Source organism: Lichenostomus cassidix, chromosome 3 (genome assembly GCF_008360975.1).
Source record: "Lichenostomus cassidix isolate B80296 chromosome 3, HeHo_3.0, whole genome shotgun sequence".
Classification (NCBI taxonomy): Eukaryota; Metazoa; Chordata; class Aves; order Passeriformes; family Meliphagidae; genus Lichenostomus; species Lichenostomus cassidix.
Window position 1 is genome coordinate 29,930,356 of NC_139483.1, and position 14,484 is coordinate 29,944,839.

The 14,484-nt window shown below is 43.0% G+C and overlaps 2 protein-coding genes across 4 annotated transcripts in view; both read right to left on the reverse strand.

The window, feature by feature from the left end:
* CMTR1 (cap methyltransferase 1) overlaps positions 1-9,817 on the reverse strand; it is a 28,729-nt gene extending 18,912 nt beyond the window's left edge. The window contains exons 1-6 of the mRNA XM_085055094.1: positions 9,365-9,817; positions 7,517-7,660; positions 4,105-4,247; positions 1,635-1,793; positions 1,132-1,224; positions 315-386 (exon numbers count right to left, since the gene is read on the reverse strand). Coding sequence (XP_084911220.1) covers positions 315-386; positions 1,132-1,224; positions 1,635-1,793; positions 4,105-4,247; positions 7,517-7,646 — 597 coding nt within the window. The 5' untranslated portion in view covers positions 7,647-7,660; positions 9,365-9,817. The remainder of the gene's footprint in view (positions 1-314; positions 387-1,131; positions 1,225-1,634; positions 1,794-4,104; positions 4,248-7,516; positions 7,661-9,364) is intronic.
* A 2,319-nt stretch (positions 9,818-12,136) lies between these two features.
* RNF8 (ring finger protein 8) overlaps positions 12,137-14,484 on the reverse strand; it is a 43,999-nt gene continuing 41,651 nt past the window's right edge. For all 3 annotated transcript variants that reach the window (XM_085055097.1, XM_085055096.1, XM_085055098.1), the window contains exon 8: positions 12,137-14,156. In XM_085055097.1, coding sequence (XP_084911223.1) covers positions 14,014-14,156 — 143 coding nt within the window. In that variant the 3' untranslated portion in view covers positions 12,137-14,013. The remainder of the gene's footprint in view (positions 14,157-14,484) is intronic.

The following is a 14,484-nucleotide window of genomic DNA, read 5'->3' on the forward strand; positions in this document are numbered from 1 at the left end:
ACCCACGAGGTTTTTTTTCACTTTTACCCTTCTCCCATGCTCTCCCCAAACCTGCTGGTGGAGGAGTGAGTGAGCAGCTGCAGGGGACTTAGTTGCCAGCTGGAGTTAAACCAAGACAATCCCTTAGAAGGCTGAGGTTCAAAAAAGGTTGCTGAACAGGTAGTAAAAAACAGGATGCTAGATAATCCCAGTGACATGGAGGTGACAGAGGACATTCTGAGCTCCTGTCAATTACCTAACTATTCAATCTTCTTCAATTATTTATTTTACTTGCTTCCCCAAAATTTCAATTCCTCTCTAAAAAGCGGGCTCACCTTGCACTGCAGGACATTACGTAAAAGCTCTTCACTACAAAACTCTGTTTCATCTTCAATCATCAGCTTCCTCTGTGACAGGACAAGAACACAGAGAGCAATCAGCAAGCATGATATTGTCATTTCAGAATGCAGCACGTACTAGCAATGGATGAAGGCTGCCAACCACATACTACGGTGGATTAGCAAAAGTGTGGCAATCAGGCTGAGGAATTATTCTCCCCTGTCAAGCATCCTGAGATCACATATGAAATATTGTATCCACTTTAGCACTCCCCAGTACAAAAACAGACACACTGGAGCAAGACCAGCAAAAGGGCCACCAAAATGAAAAGGGTGAAAAAGAACCTGGAGAATGAGAAAAAGGTGAGAACAATTTGTTCAGAATGCAGAAAGGGAGATCCTATTGCTGTACCTAACAATGGCACAACTTCCTAACAACAGGAGACCAAAAAGATTGACCGAGGGTCCTAGAGATGTACAGTGACATGACAAGAAACAATGGGTAAAAACCACATTAAAAATGTCAATTAGCCATAAGGAAATTTTCTTTTGTCAACAGAGTCAAACACTGAACAAATGCCCAAACAGGTTGTAAAGTTTCTATCCTTGAAGATACTCAAAACTCGACCGAACAAGGTCTTGAGCAACCTGAACAGATCTAGCTGGATGTGCTCTAAGCACAAAGCTAAACTAGCAATCTCCAGAGGATGTTCACAGTCTAGGCTATTCTACAACTATTTGACACGGCAATTGTCCCATGCTGAGTAGTCCTGTTCTGTCTTAGGCTGGTAAGTACCAAGATATTAAAAATTACCTTCCCAACAGTCATCCACTCCTTCAGCTCCTGGGCATCTGGGATCTCTGTGGTACACTCAGGGCACCAGTCCACCTTCTCGTAGGCACTGGGCTGCAACCACAAGTCATGGGAAGAGCCAAAGATGTTTTTACTAGAAAAATACAAAAACTAATTGCTCCCCAAAAGTTTGCCTCCCAATGCTAGCATAAGGGGCTACGCCATGACTTTAAGGCCAACCACAGTTTTTTCCTCCTGGACTAAAACATGTCTTATTTATTTTTAAAATTAAAAAAGACCCAAAACACCTCCACCACAAAAAAAAAAAAAAAAAAAAAACCTCACCACTTTCTCCTTCATTAGAGTCTGATAATCAAGGCAAAACAAAAGCCTAGTAATGAAAGTACAATTTGGAGACACTGAAAGAGACAGTTGCCAAAAAACCCCACACTTGCTTTATGGATTCTTTCTCCCACTTTTTGCTGAACACAACAAAAATGGGACTTAAAACAGAAAGTACTTACCTCTGGCTCATCCTGCCAATCAATATTGAGCTCCCCATCAAATCCTTTCAGGGTCAGGCCAAAGCCTCTCCTTCCCTTCTGATTGGAGGCCTCAACAATATCCTTCCTGCCTTGGCCATATTTTCCCAGACCTTCTCCTTCCCGGAATCCCATCTTGGCCTACAAAGGAAGCAAAGGGAACACAGTGAGGCAAGCAGACTTGAGTTTATGCACTTCTGCTAATGTCAAAGACTAGTGGGGAAAATGGCACATCACCCTGAAGTGACTTGAAGGCACTGAGCATTCTTAATCTCAGTTGTAGCTTTTAGGACTTTTGAGTGAGTTCACTGAGGCAAGATACAAAAAAAAAAAAAACAACTAGATCTGAAGAATGATGTTTGAGATGACAGCAAACTACAAAAGGTTCAGTAATGCAGAAACAGCCTGCTCAGAGGGAGAAGTAGTGAGGTGCCTGGAGTCATTCATCACAGGGTTCAGTAAGCATGGGAGGGTCATGAAAAGAAGATGCTGGTACAGGAAAAAAAATCATGTTGTGATGATATTCTTTATTGTGCTCACATGCATTTCATGTATCAGTTAAAACTTCAGGTAAAACTCCAAGGAGGAATACAAGACACACTGCTCCTGAAACACATACACATCTCTTAGGTTAAAAGAATTATGTTCATTAGCTGCTAGTTTTTTAGGCTTTTCTCTTAGTAAATTTTAGCAATAAGAGAGCAATAACAGAAAGCAGGGATTTAGTCCATTTCACACGTACAAGACAGTAAGGAAATAGACTTAATGACTGTTTCACTTTGAATGTTATCCATAAACTCCTTCCTGTGAGAAACAAAAAAAACATCATTTGTTGCCAATCTGCATGAGAAACAACACAAGAACATCTGACAGGTTTTACACAAAGGTACATGGTGTTTTCCCTTTGCCTTTGCTCTGAATCAGACCTTGAATTATGTGCACCAGATGTCACAGCCACCAAATCTGTTTTACATTAATTTTCCAAGGACAGAATTTTGAAAATCCAGTAATTAAGGACCATTTCCCTTTTACTTACCCAATGCTGCCAAATCATTCAACCAGACTTGATATCACATCAGTCTTTAAACTCAAATTTATAAGGCCTTATTAAAAAAACCTCAAAGATTCAGTAGTAAAAGCTCCTGTGTTGAGGCAACTGAAAACACACTTCGTAATTGTCTCAGGAGAAAACTCTCCAAGGACAGACAGACTTGCTCTAGAATCCACTAAGAGCTGCCCAGTGCTAAAAATGCACAGGGACAGATTCTGAACAATCAGCAACAGGACTTAAATAGAGAGGCACAATCAGCAACTCTCAGCCTCTGGATCCGATTGAATTAATTCAGCAAGACAGTTTTTTCACGTAGAGCTATGATCTTTCTCTTCAGCAGCATTCCAACTCCTCGAGAAGCAGTTCCCACTCCCTGTTCCAACTCCTAGTAGTGGCTAGCACTTCCCAGCTTCTAGCAGAACACAGGACTTTTAACTTAGTAAAATCAGATACAAGCTGGCCTACCACCACAGAAAGATAACCAACCCAAGCTCCTGTGAGTACAGCACCAGCACAGAACAAAGGGAGACCCACATTCAGGCACTCAATGAGTCCTAAACTTTCTGTCACATTTCAAGTCATACACAACAATACATCTCATCTCATCCTTGGAAAAAATGTTTTTGTTTCTCTATTCTTTCATGGTTATGAGATACAATACTACAGTGACAAAGTTTGTGTCAGAAAACAAGCACGCATCAAAAGAGACTCAACTTCTCTTCAACCTACTATTGCCTTAAACTCAAGAACAAACTGCCAAATTTGGGACTACCATAAGACAGGGACAGTCAACCATTTTCTCAGAACTTTTTTAACACACTTTCTTCCCCATGCTAACATTGTGCAACCAAGGGATGGCTGATCACTTTCGAAGTTTAGTTGTCACAGGCACTATCCTTCACAGTTCCCTGCCTTTCTAAGAAATTTCCAGCCCTTCATAAAGCAGAGTGATATGACTTGAAAGGGAAAGGAATACCTTAATAATTAAAGTAATAATTCCCCAAAAGTATACCAGCCAGCCTCCAAGACCAAACAAATTAATGACAATCACAGAATTTGCTAAAGTCTTTCTTACAAAGCATTTGTTAAGTCAAGGATTGCAAAATAACACATGGTAGGACATTTTTTTCATGCTCAGTAAGCAAGTGACCCAGAGATCCTTTCCTTCTTATTCACCTCCTTGCTATTAGGCCTTGAACACAGATCAACCTTCTTTTTTAACAGATCCCCTTAAACCAAGATCTCTCAGCCTTCCCCAACTGCTGCAAGTAGATGGCTCAAGGATGCAGAGAGTTCTGCTACAAAGAGGATCACAATCAAAGTATTTTTCATAACAAACTGGTATTTGCACTTTGCTCTCATCAGTTCTTAATAGTTTGGTCCAAAACTATTTTGACCTACCATAAGCTTTTGGGAGACACTGTTATACATGGAGTAGCGAGATGAAGTACCCTCCACAAGAGAGTCTGGTTTGAGTTCATTGCTGAAGACTGGTCTTTTTTCATCACTCTCACTGTCAGACCCACTGGTGCTACTGGAAGACTCTGAAAACAAAAAAGTGAGAATAAAAATAAACATAAAATAGAAGGAAGACATCTCAGTAATCACATTAGAATACAGTATGACTCATTAAATCCTCTGAATAGACACACACAGGATACTTCAGTATCTCAAATGTGCTATGGGAAGCATGCAGGTGTAATACAAAACACCCTGTGGAACCAACACTTAGTTATCTTTCAATATGCCTCAGGGTCACACACAGCTTCTCTGAGCCAATGGATTCCAGGCCCCACAAAGGGCTGGGCAAACCCCATCACAGCAGCAGAGCAGCCACAGCGTGGCCACAATAGTACAGTGGTGTGCCTGACCTTTGCAACACTGCTGAGGAACTGAGAAGGTCCACAGGGATTCTCTCTTGAGAACAGTGACAATCACTCCTTGATGAAACATACTGAATTTTCCTCTGTATCCTACCTAACTACCAGTGTAAATCCATCCCCAACTTAGCCAAAAACCCACATCAAGTACACAGGCATCTACCAGAAACAAGAGAAAGTTCAACTCATTATACTTCCGTTTGACCTCCACTGTCCCATTAAATAGCCAGGATCCCAAAGTTCACTACAGCAAGTGAGTTTTCCACCTCTAGAGTTCACTGACACATACAAATTCAAGTGAAAGGTAAGGTCAGAAGACACTAAAAGTCAATTTAAAACTTGAGAAATTTGAAGAACTTAAGTCAATGGTTCTATCAAGGCCATAAGTACCAGCCTACACAGTGGGCACTCAAAATAAACCTTTCTCACCAGAAACTGATGCATCAGAACCTTCACAGGCACCAAACAATGAAGCTCTGACTGTGCCCAGTTTCACCTTGAGATGTAGCTAGTAAGAACCTAGGACTGTATAAGCTATATAGTCCTCACTGCTGCTCTACAGTTGCAAGATATCCAAATCTGTTTGTTCCAGGCAGGATGTAACTTGGATCTTGGCAGGAATCATGGTAGCTTCATTTGTTTCAGTCCCCTCTGCACCAGCTGGGTGCTGAGGGAGGCCCTACAGTCCAATGAGTCCTTGTTTTTCCTGGTGTAATATAACTATGAGGATGAAGCAGTGGCACAAGTTTCCTGCCTGAAATCTTTCATCAGTCATACTGCAGGAGCAGCAATCCACAGCAAGCACAGCTATACTCTGCATTGTACCTCTGCCTCTTGAGCTCCTGTGTTTGCCAAGTCCTAGACAACGTTTTATGCTACTTTGTACAACTGAGGGAAGTGGAACTACAAAAGCTGCCCTGAGATAACACAGAAAATTGTTAGCAGAGTTGATATTTTTCTTTTCATTACTTAAAAAGGAATTATTTTGCTCCACAGAAGTGTTAAAAAAACCAAAATACATTATAATACTTAAAAAAAAAGGATTGATGTTTTCTTACATTTGTCTAAGAAAAAACACAGACTATTTCTCTCTCAACTCACAGATCTCTGTATTTTCCTGTTCTGGAAAACTGAGCATCAGTGAAGTAACAGGAAACAACTGAAAAATTAGCAAAAAAATGCCATTACAAGAAAGTGAAGTAAAAATGAAAGACACCACAGTGAAACATACAACTGAAGTCAAAATCCTTTCAATGTGTCATCAGTGCTTGTTGCTGAGCTATCAGTTTTTAAGGTGTTTTTAAGGGTTTTTAAGGGGACTTGTGTGCCCACATTACTACACTAGAGTTTTACAGTATCCACCTTTGCGTCTCCCAGCTCGAGACAAGGAAGGCTACCATTCAACTTGTGTTTGCAACATTCTATTCCCATCTTGATTTTCAAACATCTGTCGTACAAGGAACGTTTCTGTTTCTTTTACAGAGTTCTTAGTTAAGAACACACTTACAAAGGATTTTTGCTTTAGGGTCAGCTACTGCTTTCTTCTTCTTCAGTACACAGCTTCAGGTAACTTTGCTACCTGCTTCTGAGCTATATGTTATTTTCTAGAGACTCTTAATGGGCCTTAAACACAATACCCACTACCTAGGTCTCATGGGAGTCCCTTCACAAGTCTTTTTGTTCTTAAGATTTGCTAAGCCATGCTCACCTGAGATTAGATCTCAAATCGCTTCTTTCCCCCACCTCCCTTCTTTCATCAGAAACCACATTGGGTGTAACAGACTACTAAACAATTAACCCTACCCAAAATGTTGTCCTTGAACTGTACCAACTTGTTTCTTAAACACTAAGGCTTACAGCCTATTTTGACCCATTTATGAATGCAATAATCAAAAGGGGCTAAAAATGAAGAAAACATTGGTTTGAATTGTTTAGCTCAGCCCTGAGTGCACAGAACATTCCCTACCCCAGCTCTCACATTCTGCACCTCTGACCTCCTTACTCACCTTGGGCCTTGCCGAACACGCACACACACAATACCCTGCAACTACAGCTACTCCCAAACTGATGCACTCATCTTCCACAGACATCCCCTTGCATTTTCACAAGGGAAGGCTTCTTTATGTGCTCAGGCTCTCAAACCCTTCATAACCGTGGGAAATCCTAAGACTGACAGAGTAGGCATGACCATGAGGCAATGTGAAGTACCATCCTGGGAGAGTTTAAAGTGTCCCACAACAGCAGTACCAACTGTGTAGGGCACACACCTCATCTGTGACACATCCCAACTCCAGGTGAGAAAGCACACTCTAAGAAAACGTAGGCAATTACTTGACTCTGAAATAGATTTTCTTTCTGAAACAAAACACCTGTGAGTTCTCACAACTCTGCTCTCTCCCGGAAAAGTCACACTGAGCCAGCAAGAAATAGTCCTACAACGCAGAAGCCCAAATCAACCAGCCCCTTTGAATTCATCCCAATTTCTCCCATCTGAAGAAATGTGATAAGACTACTGATTTCTCTCTTCCTTTTTAAACAAAATTATGATTACGATGTTTCTTTGTGGTGTAACACCCACAACACCTCACTACTGAGAGTTTCCAAACCAGAAATAACTACTGAGACTGAAAATATCAATATGACAAGAATCTTTATAAAGCTTTGGATCATGCACATCATCTACTCCAAATTCAGTTTTCTACATCTGAATTCATAAAATTCCCAGAGGAAAAGGTTTACATAAGATTTAAAAAAAGCTGAAAAGAATTCACACCAATCCAAGGTTGTGAAAAGAAATAATGGAGCTTTTTTTCCTAAAGAGAGAGTATGCCCTTGAAGTTCAGGCTATGAATTAGGACTTAGGAGATGTAGGTTCAATTCCTGGTTATTATTTACATCCCCTAAAGCAGCATATACCAGATCTCCAACCTTACCTTGAGTAGTATGATTACTAAATTGATTTTCATCATCTGAAGTAGAACTGAGGGTTAATCCCAAGTCTTCCACCCTCTTCTTCTGCTTATTTTGGGGGCTGCTAAATTCGGGTTCTGTCCTTCTCTTCATTTTTTCCTAAAATGCTAAAAGAAGATGATCACACTTGGCAAACATTAAGCAAATTAAATTTCTGTAAGGCAGAGCAGTATGGTGACATAAATCATGTTATGGGCTGGTCAGTAGTCAGTATTATGTTTCTCAACTTAAATGTCTTTAGGTAGAAGTATTAGCTTAATTTGAACCTGCCTTTTTAAACAGTCTAAGTAATCAAACAGGAAACTGATATGGAAGTTTCCCTGTTACTGATGAATTTCAAATAATTTCTGCAACCTACTTACCCTTACATTCAAGTAGATGACGTCAACCCAGACATAGACACTTAGATAGCTTAAATATATGGCAGTTCATTACTACTTACTGAATCAAAGATTAATTTTATCCAAACACATTGAAGAGAGAATACACAAGGTGGAACCACTTTCTCACAAGAGACTCTGAACAATTTTGATCTCACCTCTGCAAATATTAATTAATAAAGGAGCTTTCCTACATGACTTCTATAACAGAAATTTATTAAATATGTGTGCTCAAGTTATGTGGGGAGTTGTGTTTTTCAGCAGGAATCACCGGTAAGATATCAAACTTCTGGATGTGGCTAATAAACTTAGCACAACCCCAGAGAAAGGTATAATGCTTAAGATGAAGTTAATAGAAGTCAGCTTGGAAGGCCTGCAGAGGATAAGAACCAAGAAAGAATGAAAATTTGAAAGCAGAAATGCTTAGCACACCAGCTAAAACATCCCTGCTACTGAAAAAAAACAACCCCGCAGTTAACACTTGATTAGTGTTTATTATTCTACATATGATTGTTGTAGAAAAGATGCCCCAGGTCACCAGCTCAAACCTTCAGTTAGCGAACTTATTGCCACAAACACATACAAGGCAGCTTAAGGCCAAATTCTTTATTTATTCCAACAACTCTGACTGCAAAATGATCCCCCAACCTCACTGCACCATGGCTAAGAAATCTTTTCCACCAGAAGTTCTGCTACAGACAACTCACCTTTAAATTGGCTCTTATCTCAATTTAGGGGTTTGGTTTTTTCCCCTGTTTATTTCTAACAAACTGGCCATTTTATATTTCTTCTGAGATGATAGCCAAATAAGAGACCAACGTACTCTCAGCTCACCCCTGCCAGCTCCTTCTCACGACCCTCACCCTCTGAACCCTGCTAAGGGTCATTCAGTGTATCTGCCTTCCTGACAAATTTCAAACCATGCAAGATTAAGTGCAAGTTAGGGACACCCAGTCCCTGAGGAGCCCCACAGCTCCGAGGGAAAGCCCCTTCACATCCCCACCCCTGCCCCACAGCCCCCTTGCACTGCACCACCGGCCTCTCACAGAACCATTTAGGTTGGAAAAGACCTCTGAGATCATCGGGTTCAACCTATGACCGAACACCACCACGTCAACGACACCATGGCACCGAGGGTCACGTCCAGTCTTTCCTCAAACACCTCCAGGGAGTGACTCCACCACTTCCCTGGGTAGCCCATTCCAATCCCTAATCAGTTCTGCGGAGAAATTCCTCCTGATGTCCAAGCTAAACCTCCCCTGGCGCAGCTTGAGGCTATGTCCTCTTGTCCTGGTTGCCTGGGAGAAGAGGCCGATCCCCAGCTGGCTACACCCTCCTTTCATGTGGTTGTAGAGAGCGCGAAGGTTTCCCGAGCCTCCTCTTCTCCAGGCTAAACACCCCCAGCCCTCAGCCGGTCCTCACAGCACTTACCTTCAGAGCCTTCACCAGCTCCGCTTCCCTCCTCCGGCCTCTCAGCCCCGTCGCACCGCCCGCTGCTCAGCCCCCGGCCCCGGAGGCCGAGCCGAGATCCGCCCGCAGGCGGAGGGCGCCCGGCGGGGAGACCGCGGAGCCGCGCCCCGCGCTGACCCGCACACGACCGGGGCCGGCGGACCGCGCCGTGCTGGAGCGAGCGGCACTCACGGCGGAAGCGGGGCAGGCGGGTGGCCGCGGCCGGCTCCGAAGGGCTCCGGCTCCGAGGGGCTCCGGCTCCGAGGGGCTCTGGCTCCGAGGGGCTCCGGCTCCGAGGGGCTCCGGCTCCAAGGGGCTCCGGCTCCGAGGGGCTCCGGCAGGCTCCCGCTGGCAGGGCGCGGCGGGGGGAGGACGCGAGGCCGCCGCTGGTTTCGTTTCCCCGCTCGGACGCAGCTCCGTCTCCGCCCCCGCCCCGCCCCTCCTCGCGCGGGGCCTCCCCCGCCGCCGGCGCGCGGCAGTGACGTACCGGCCGCGCGCGCCCCGACGGGCAGCCCGCGCCCGCGCTGAAGACGCATCGGAATTGTGTAAAACGCTACACGAGCTTAATTTGTAAATATATTGGAAATAAAAATGTGTATCTATCGCGTATCGTAGCGGAAGCGGGGGTGTTAAGCTTGGAGGAGGCTGAGGGGTGACGCAAATTGCTCTGCACAGCTCCCGAAAGGAGACTATAGCCAGCTGGGCTTGGCCTCTTCTGCCAGGCAACCAGCGACTGGACAAGAGCTCACAGCCTCGGGCTGCACCAGGAGAGGCTGGACATCAGGAGGAATTTCTCTGCAGAAAGGATGATTCCAGAAACGTGGAAATGGACTGCCCGAGGAGGTAGTGGAGTCACCATCCCTGGAGGCATTCAAGGAAAGGCTGGCCATGGCACTCAGTGCCGCGGTCTACTTGACATGATGGTGTTCAGTCATGGGTTGGACTCGATGATCTCAGAGGTCTTTTCCAATCTTATCCTGAGAGCCGTCTTGTACTTTGCATTAAGCTTGAAATCTGAGAACAGCTAGCCCAGCACACAGGCCTGGATGCCTAGTCTCAAACATTGTAGTATCAAGAGACAGGATCCCATTTGGGAAGTTTAACTCATATTTAGCTGCTGTAAGCTATGTGTCTAAATAGGTCAAGTGATGGCAGGGCAGAAGAAAGAGGAGGAACAACACACTGACTAGTAGACCATAGCTTTAGGAAAGGAAATCCACACTTCACTTGGGGTAAGGGGGGCACAGCTGGATTATTAAACTGCCTGTTGCATGGTCTGCGAAGTTAAGGATGACAGTTGTTGCTAAGGCTCTGTAGCGTATGCTCTGCCTGGAATGGGAAAATCAACTTGAACAATGCCTATTGGAAAAGCTATCTGTGGTAAATGAAGAAGGGGTCATCACACTGATTTTGGTGTTGAATAATACTAAAACCAGTCTGACTCATCAATCGCGAAGTTAAACATCCTGATAGTGAGATGAGGATATGGCAGACCTGGTAAAGTATCTAGATAAAGGAACAAACAAGTGATACTACTGAAAAGTTATCTGAAGTTGCTGAGCTGACACAGCTGGCCTTGAAACATGATTGACAGCCAGTACCTTGTCTTAGAGTGTATCTGTTGGGATTCCTCCCCCTTGACTCAGGATGCTGCTCAAGGCTACTCCTCACGGCTGAGCAAAATTTTGAGTTTTGCCCACAGTCACTGGTATGGGTGAACAAAATCAATCTCTACTTAACTGGTTTTCTCGCTTTAAAACAGTCGCTTCAATATTGCGTCATAGAGCACTACAACAGCTGTTCTAGCTCCTATACAGTATAGTAAATAATTCTGTTCACGATATTTTTGTCCAATCATCATACTAAATCATCCATATTAATATATTTGATTTGCCATCCTTAAATCCTCCAGGACGAAGTTGTATAAAGGTTCTATTACACCTATATAATCCTTTACACATAAACCATCAACAGTCTGGAGCTAAGACTGGATCCAGCCACATTTAGGCTCCTCTCTGAGAAGGATTTTAGAAACTAAGGGGGCCCTTTCTGCACCTCATGACTCAGTGGGAGAGCTTCTTTAATAAACTTTGTCTGAAGCACCTACTCTGCCTGTGACAGGCCCAGCACACACATGGCAGATTTTTCTTGCATGAGATTGTCAGATTGGTCTCAGACTTCACAGACCTGCATGAGTTAAACATCCTCTTCCACTAGCAACCCTTCCCAACTCTTCCACTGATGCTGACAGACAATTATTGCTCTGAAGGTGTCTGATTATCACACTACCTGATAACTGTCTTCCAAGGGAAAACAGCAAGTCTTGCACCTGCACCAAGCCTGTTATGCATCATCTGCGACCAGCTCAGTTGTAAGCTGAAATCTGGAAGCGCTTGATGCCACCCCAAGACAGGTACAGTTTAGGGCGTAACATCTCCAAGGGCATATCCAAGTACAACCAAGTAGAAGACAGGATCCAGATCTTAGAGCAAAGGAGAGCACACTGCTAGATATACAGGTCTGCTTTTGTCTGTGAAAAGCTTTTTTAAGTGAACAGTATTAATACTTAACCTCTTTCTGTGGACATTTACACACTGTGGACCTACAATTAAGAGTGGAAATTATTTGGTATACACCACTTACATTCTTCATGTTCTAGTGAAGAAAGTGTGCACTCAGAAATCAAAACAAAGATTACCATTCTGTTACCAGGGGAAGCATTATCCTTCTCTGCAATATGCATAAACATCAACATAAGAAAATAAGTATGTATTTTGCAAAATGAAATGAGAAAAAAGCACAGCAATATAGAAGAGATACAGAGTAGAACAATTTGCAGTCCTAGGTAACTAGAGTATTTTCCTCCTATTCCTCCTCATCAGGAATGCCTGTTCCACATCAGCCTATTCCAAGCATTTTGAGGAATGCTCTTCTCTTGCACATTCTAGAAAGCCTGTATTCACAAAAGAAACTTTCAAGAGCACATACAGGAGGTGAACATTAAAAGAGAAAGAAGAATATGGAAGACATAATGTCTCCTTCACAAAAGAAATCTTACACTATAATTTTAAGCAAGTTGCCTGGCTCACAGATCAGGCCTCCCCTTTTTAAGTCCTACTGATCGAATCTGTCAGAATGCACTACTTCCTTAGCACAGCATTGTCATTCATGCACCTTTTTAATGGGATCCTTCTTCGTGGAAGAAGGCAAGAGGTATGATTGTTGCTATTAAATTAGCAGTAGGGAAGTCACAGTCTTGAAGGATTGGGCTGTCTTTTATCAGTTCCTGAATACAAAAGTCTTTCAAATAACTTTAAAGTAGTTGCACTGCTTACAGCAATCAAACAATGAAGTCATTCAATGAGATAGTCTGTTCTCCCAAAAAATTCTGAAGACAACTAGAAGACATTAATCTCAGCGGCTGCACCAAGGAAGACTAATGAAGAAATGGATTTATATTTTCGTTCTTAAACAAAACAAAAAAGTACAAACGAAGAGCCAAAGATATATTACAGATGAGAAGGGCTTCCCCAACCTCTTCTCACAGTGTAAGAGTCCTTTCCATGTAACAGCTAAGTCAAAAATATAAGTCACTGGAAAATGGAACTTCATAGACAAACACATGATAGGATGAGGCAAGACTTGATCAGTCTCTTAGGGATGAGTGATTTGCTGTGAGGGTAGTACAACCCACAGCTCAACAGTGATGTCTTCTCAATTATAAAATGAAGTGCTTCATTCTGTGCCTTGTGGTTGTCTACAGATGCTGCTTTCCTAAACTGCCAACAGGACATTTCAATCATTTTGAGAGCAGCACACCTGAAGAGGCAGAGGTTCCTCTCTCGCTGCTAATAATATGTTTGTATAGTCACTGCTTAAAATTTCTGGATGTGCTGCTTCCCAGTTCTAAAGCCCTTTATGCAAAAGCCTGAAAAGGGAATACACCAAAGACACAACATGAAAAGAACACTAGCTAAGAAATTCTGGAAGATGTAATCTCCTCCATCCCTATCTAATAGAAAATGGGCTACATAAACAGAGCAAGCCGATGGCCAGCAGCTCAGCTTACAATGCATTTGCAGCCAACAGCCATATCCCATCCTTTATTACCTTTAGTGCCAAATGCCTGGGATAACTCTAGTTGCTGTATGAAATTCAAGAGGAAAACCCACACTGGCACTTTTTCCTGATATGCCTATCTCGTACCTGCTGGTGGGGATGGCGAAGTTCTCAAAACACTTTGGACATTCCCTCTGCTGCCTGAAATAAGGGAAGCTGATGTACACATCTAAACATGTCATTCACTAAGGAAAGGGCAGTGATGCAATACAAACTATTACAATACACCAAGTGGGTAACAAGCTATCGTGGAAGTTTAGGGTTTGTGTATCAATTAGCCAGCATAATGACAGCCTGTTCTCTCACAAACCCAATTTTCTTTCAGAGATCAAGCTTCTGTACATTCATTTGGAAAACAAGATCCTTCTTCCGAATGCTGTTAGTTTACAGCTCCAGCCTCTTCACAGTCTCTCCTTCCAGGTGTCCAGTCTGCTCCTCCAGCAGCAGTCAACCACACACCATTAGGTTGGTTCTGGGCAACGCACAGGCAAATGAGCCTGCTGTAACAGTGTTCAGATAACAGAGTAGCTTTCATAGTAAGAATCCTCCTCAGAGTCCTCACTGTCACAACTGCTGATCAACAAGATGGAGTAGGTGGAAGAAGTGACACCATTGTCATTGTCTGTGGCTGGTTTCACCATCACATTCTGTTTCTCTGCATTCAAAACACACAGAGACAGAAGTTAGCTGTGACCACTGTACCCATAAATGCTAAATTACTACTTCTCTTTGAAACTATATTATAGCTTCTCACTGTCAGTTTGCAGTATATCTTTCAAGCTGCAGGATACAGGCCTTATTCTTTTCTGTTTTCAGCATAAAAGAACAAAGGCTTTATTTGCTTGTTTTCTTAAGTGTTCTAAAGTGTTCTATATGTCTTTTCCTATTAAGGTAACACAGATGAGGAGGAGACATTCTTCATCCCTTCACAGGCACAAAAGTGGCAGTGGAATTGTGCCTTGCCAGGTAAGAGAGGGAAAGAA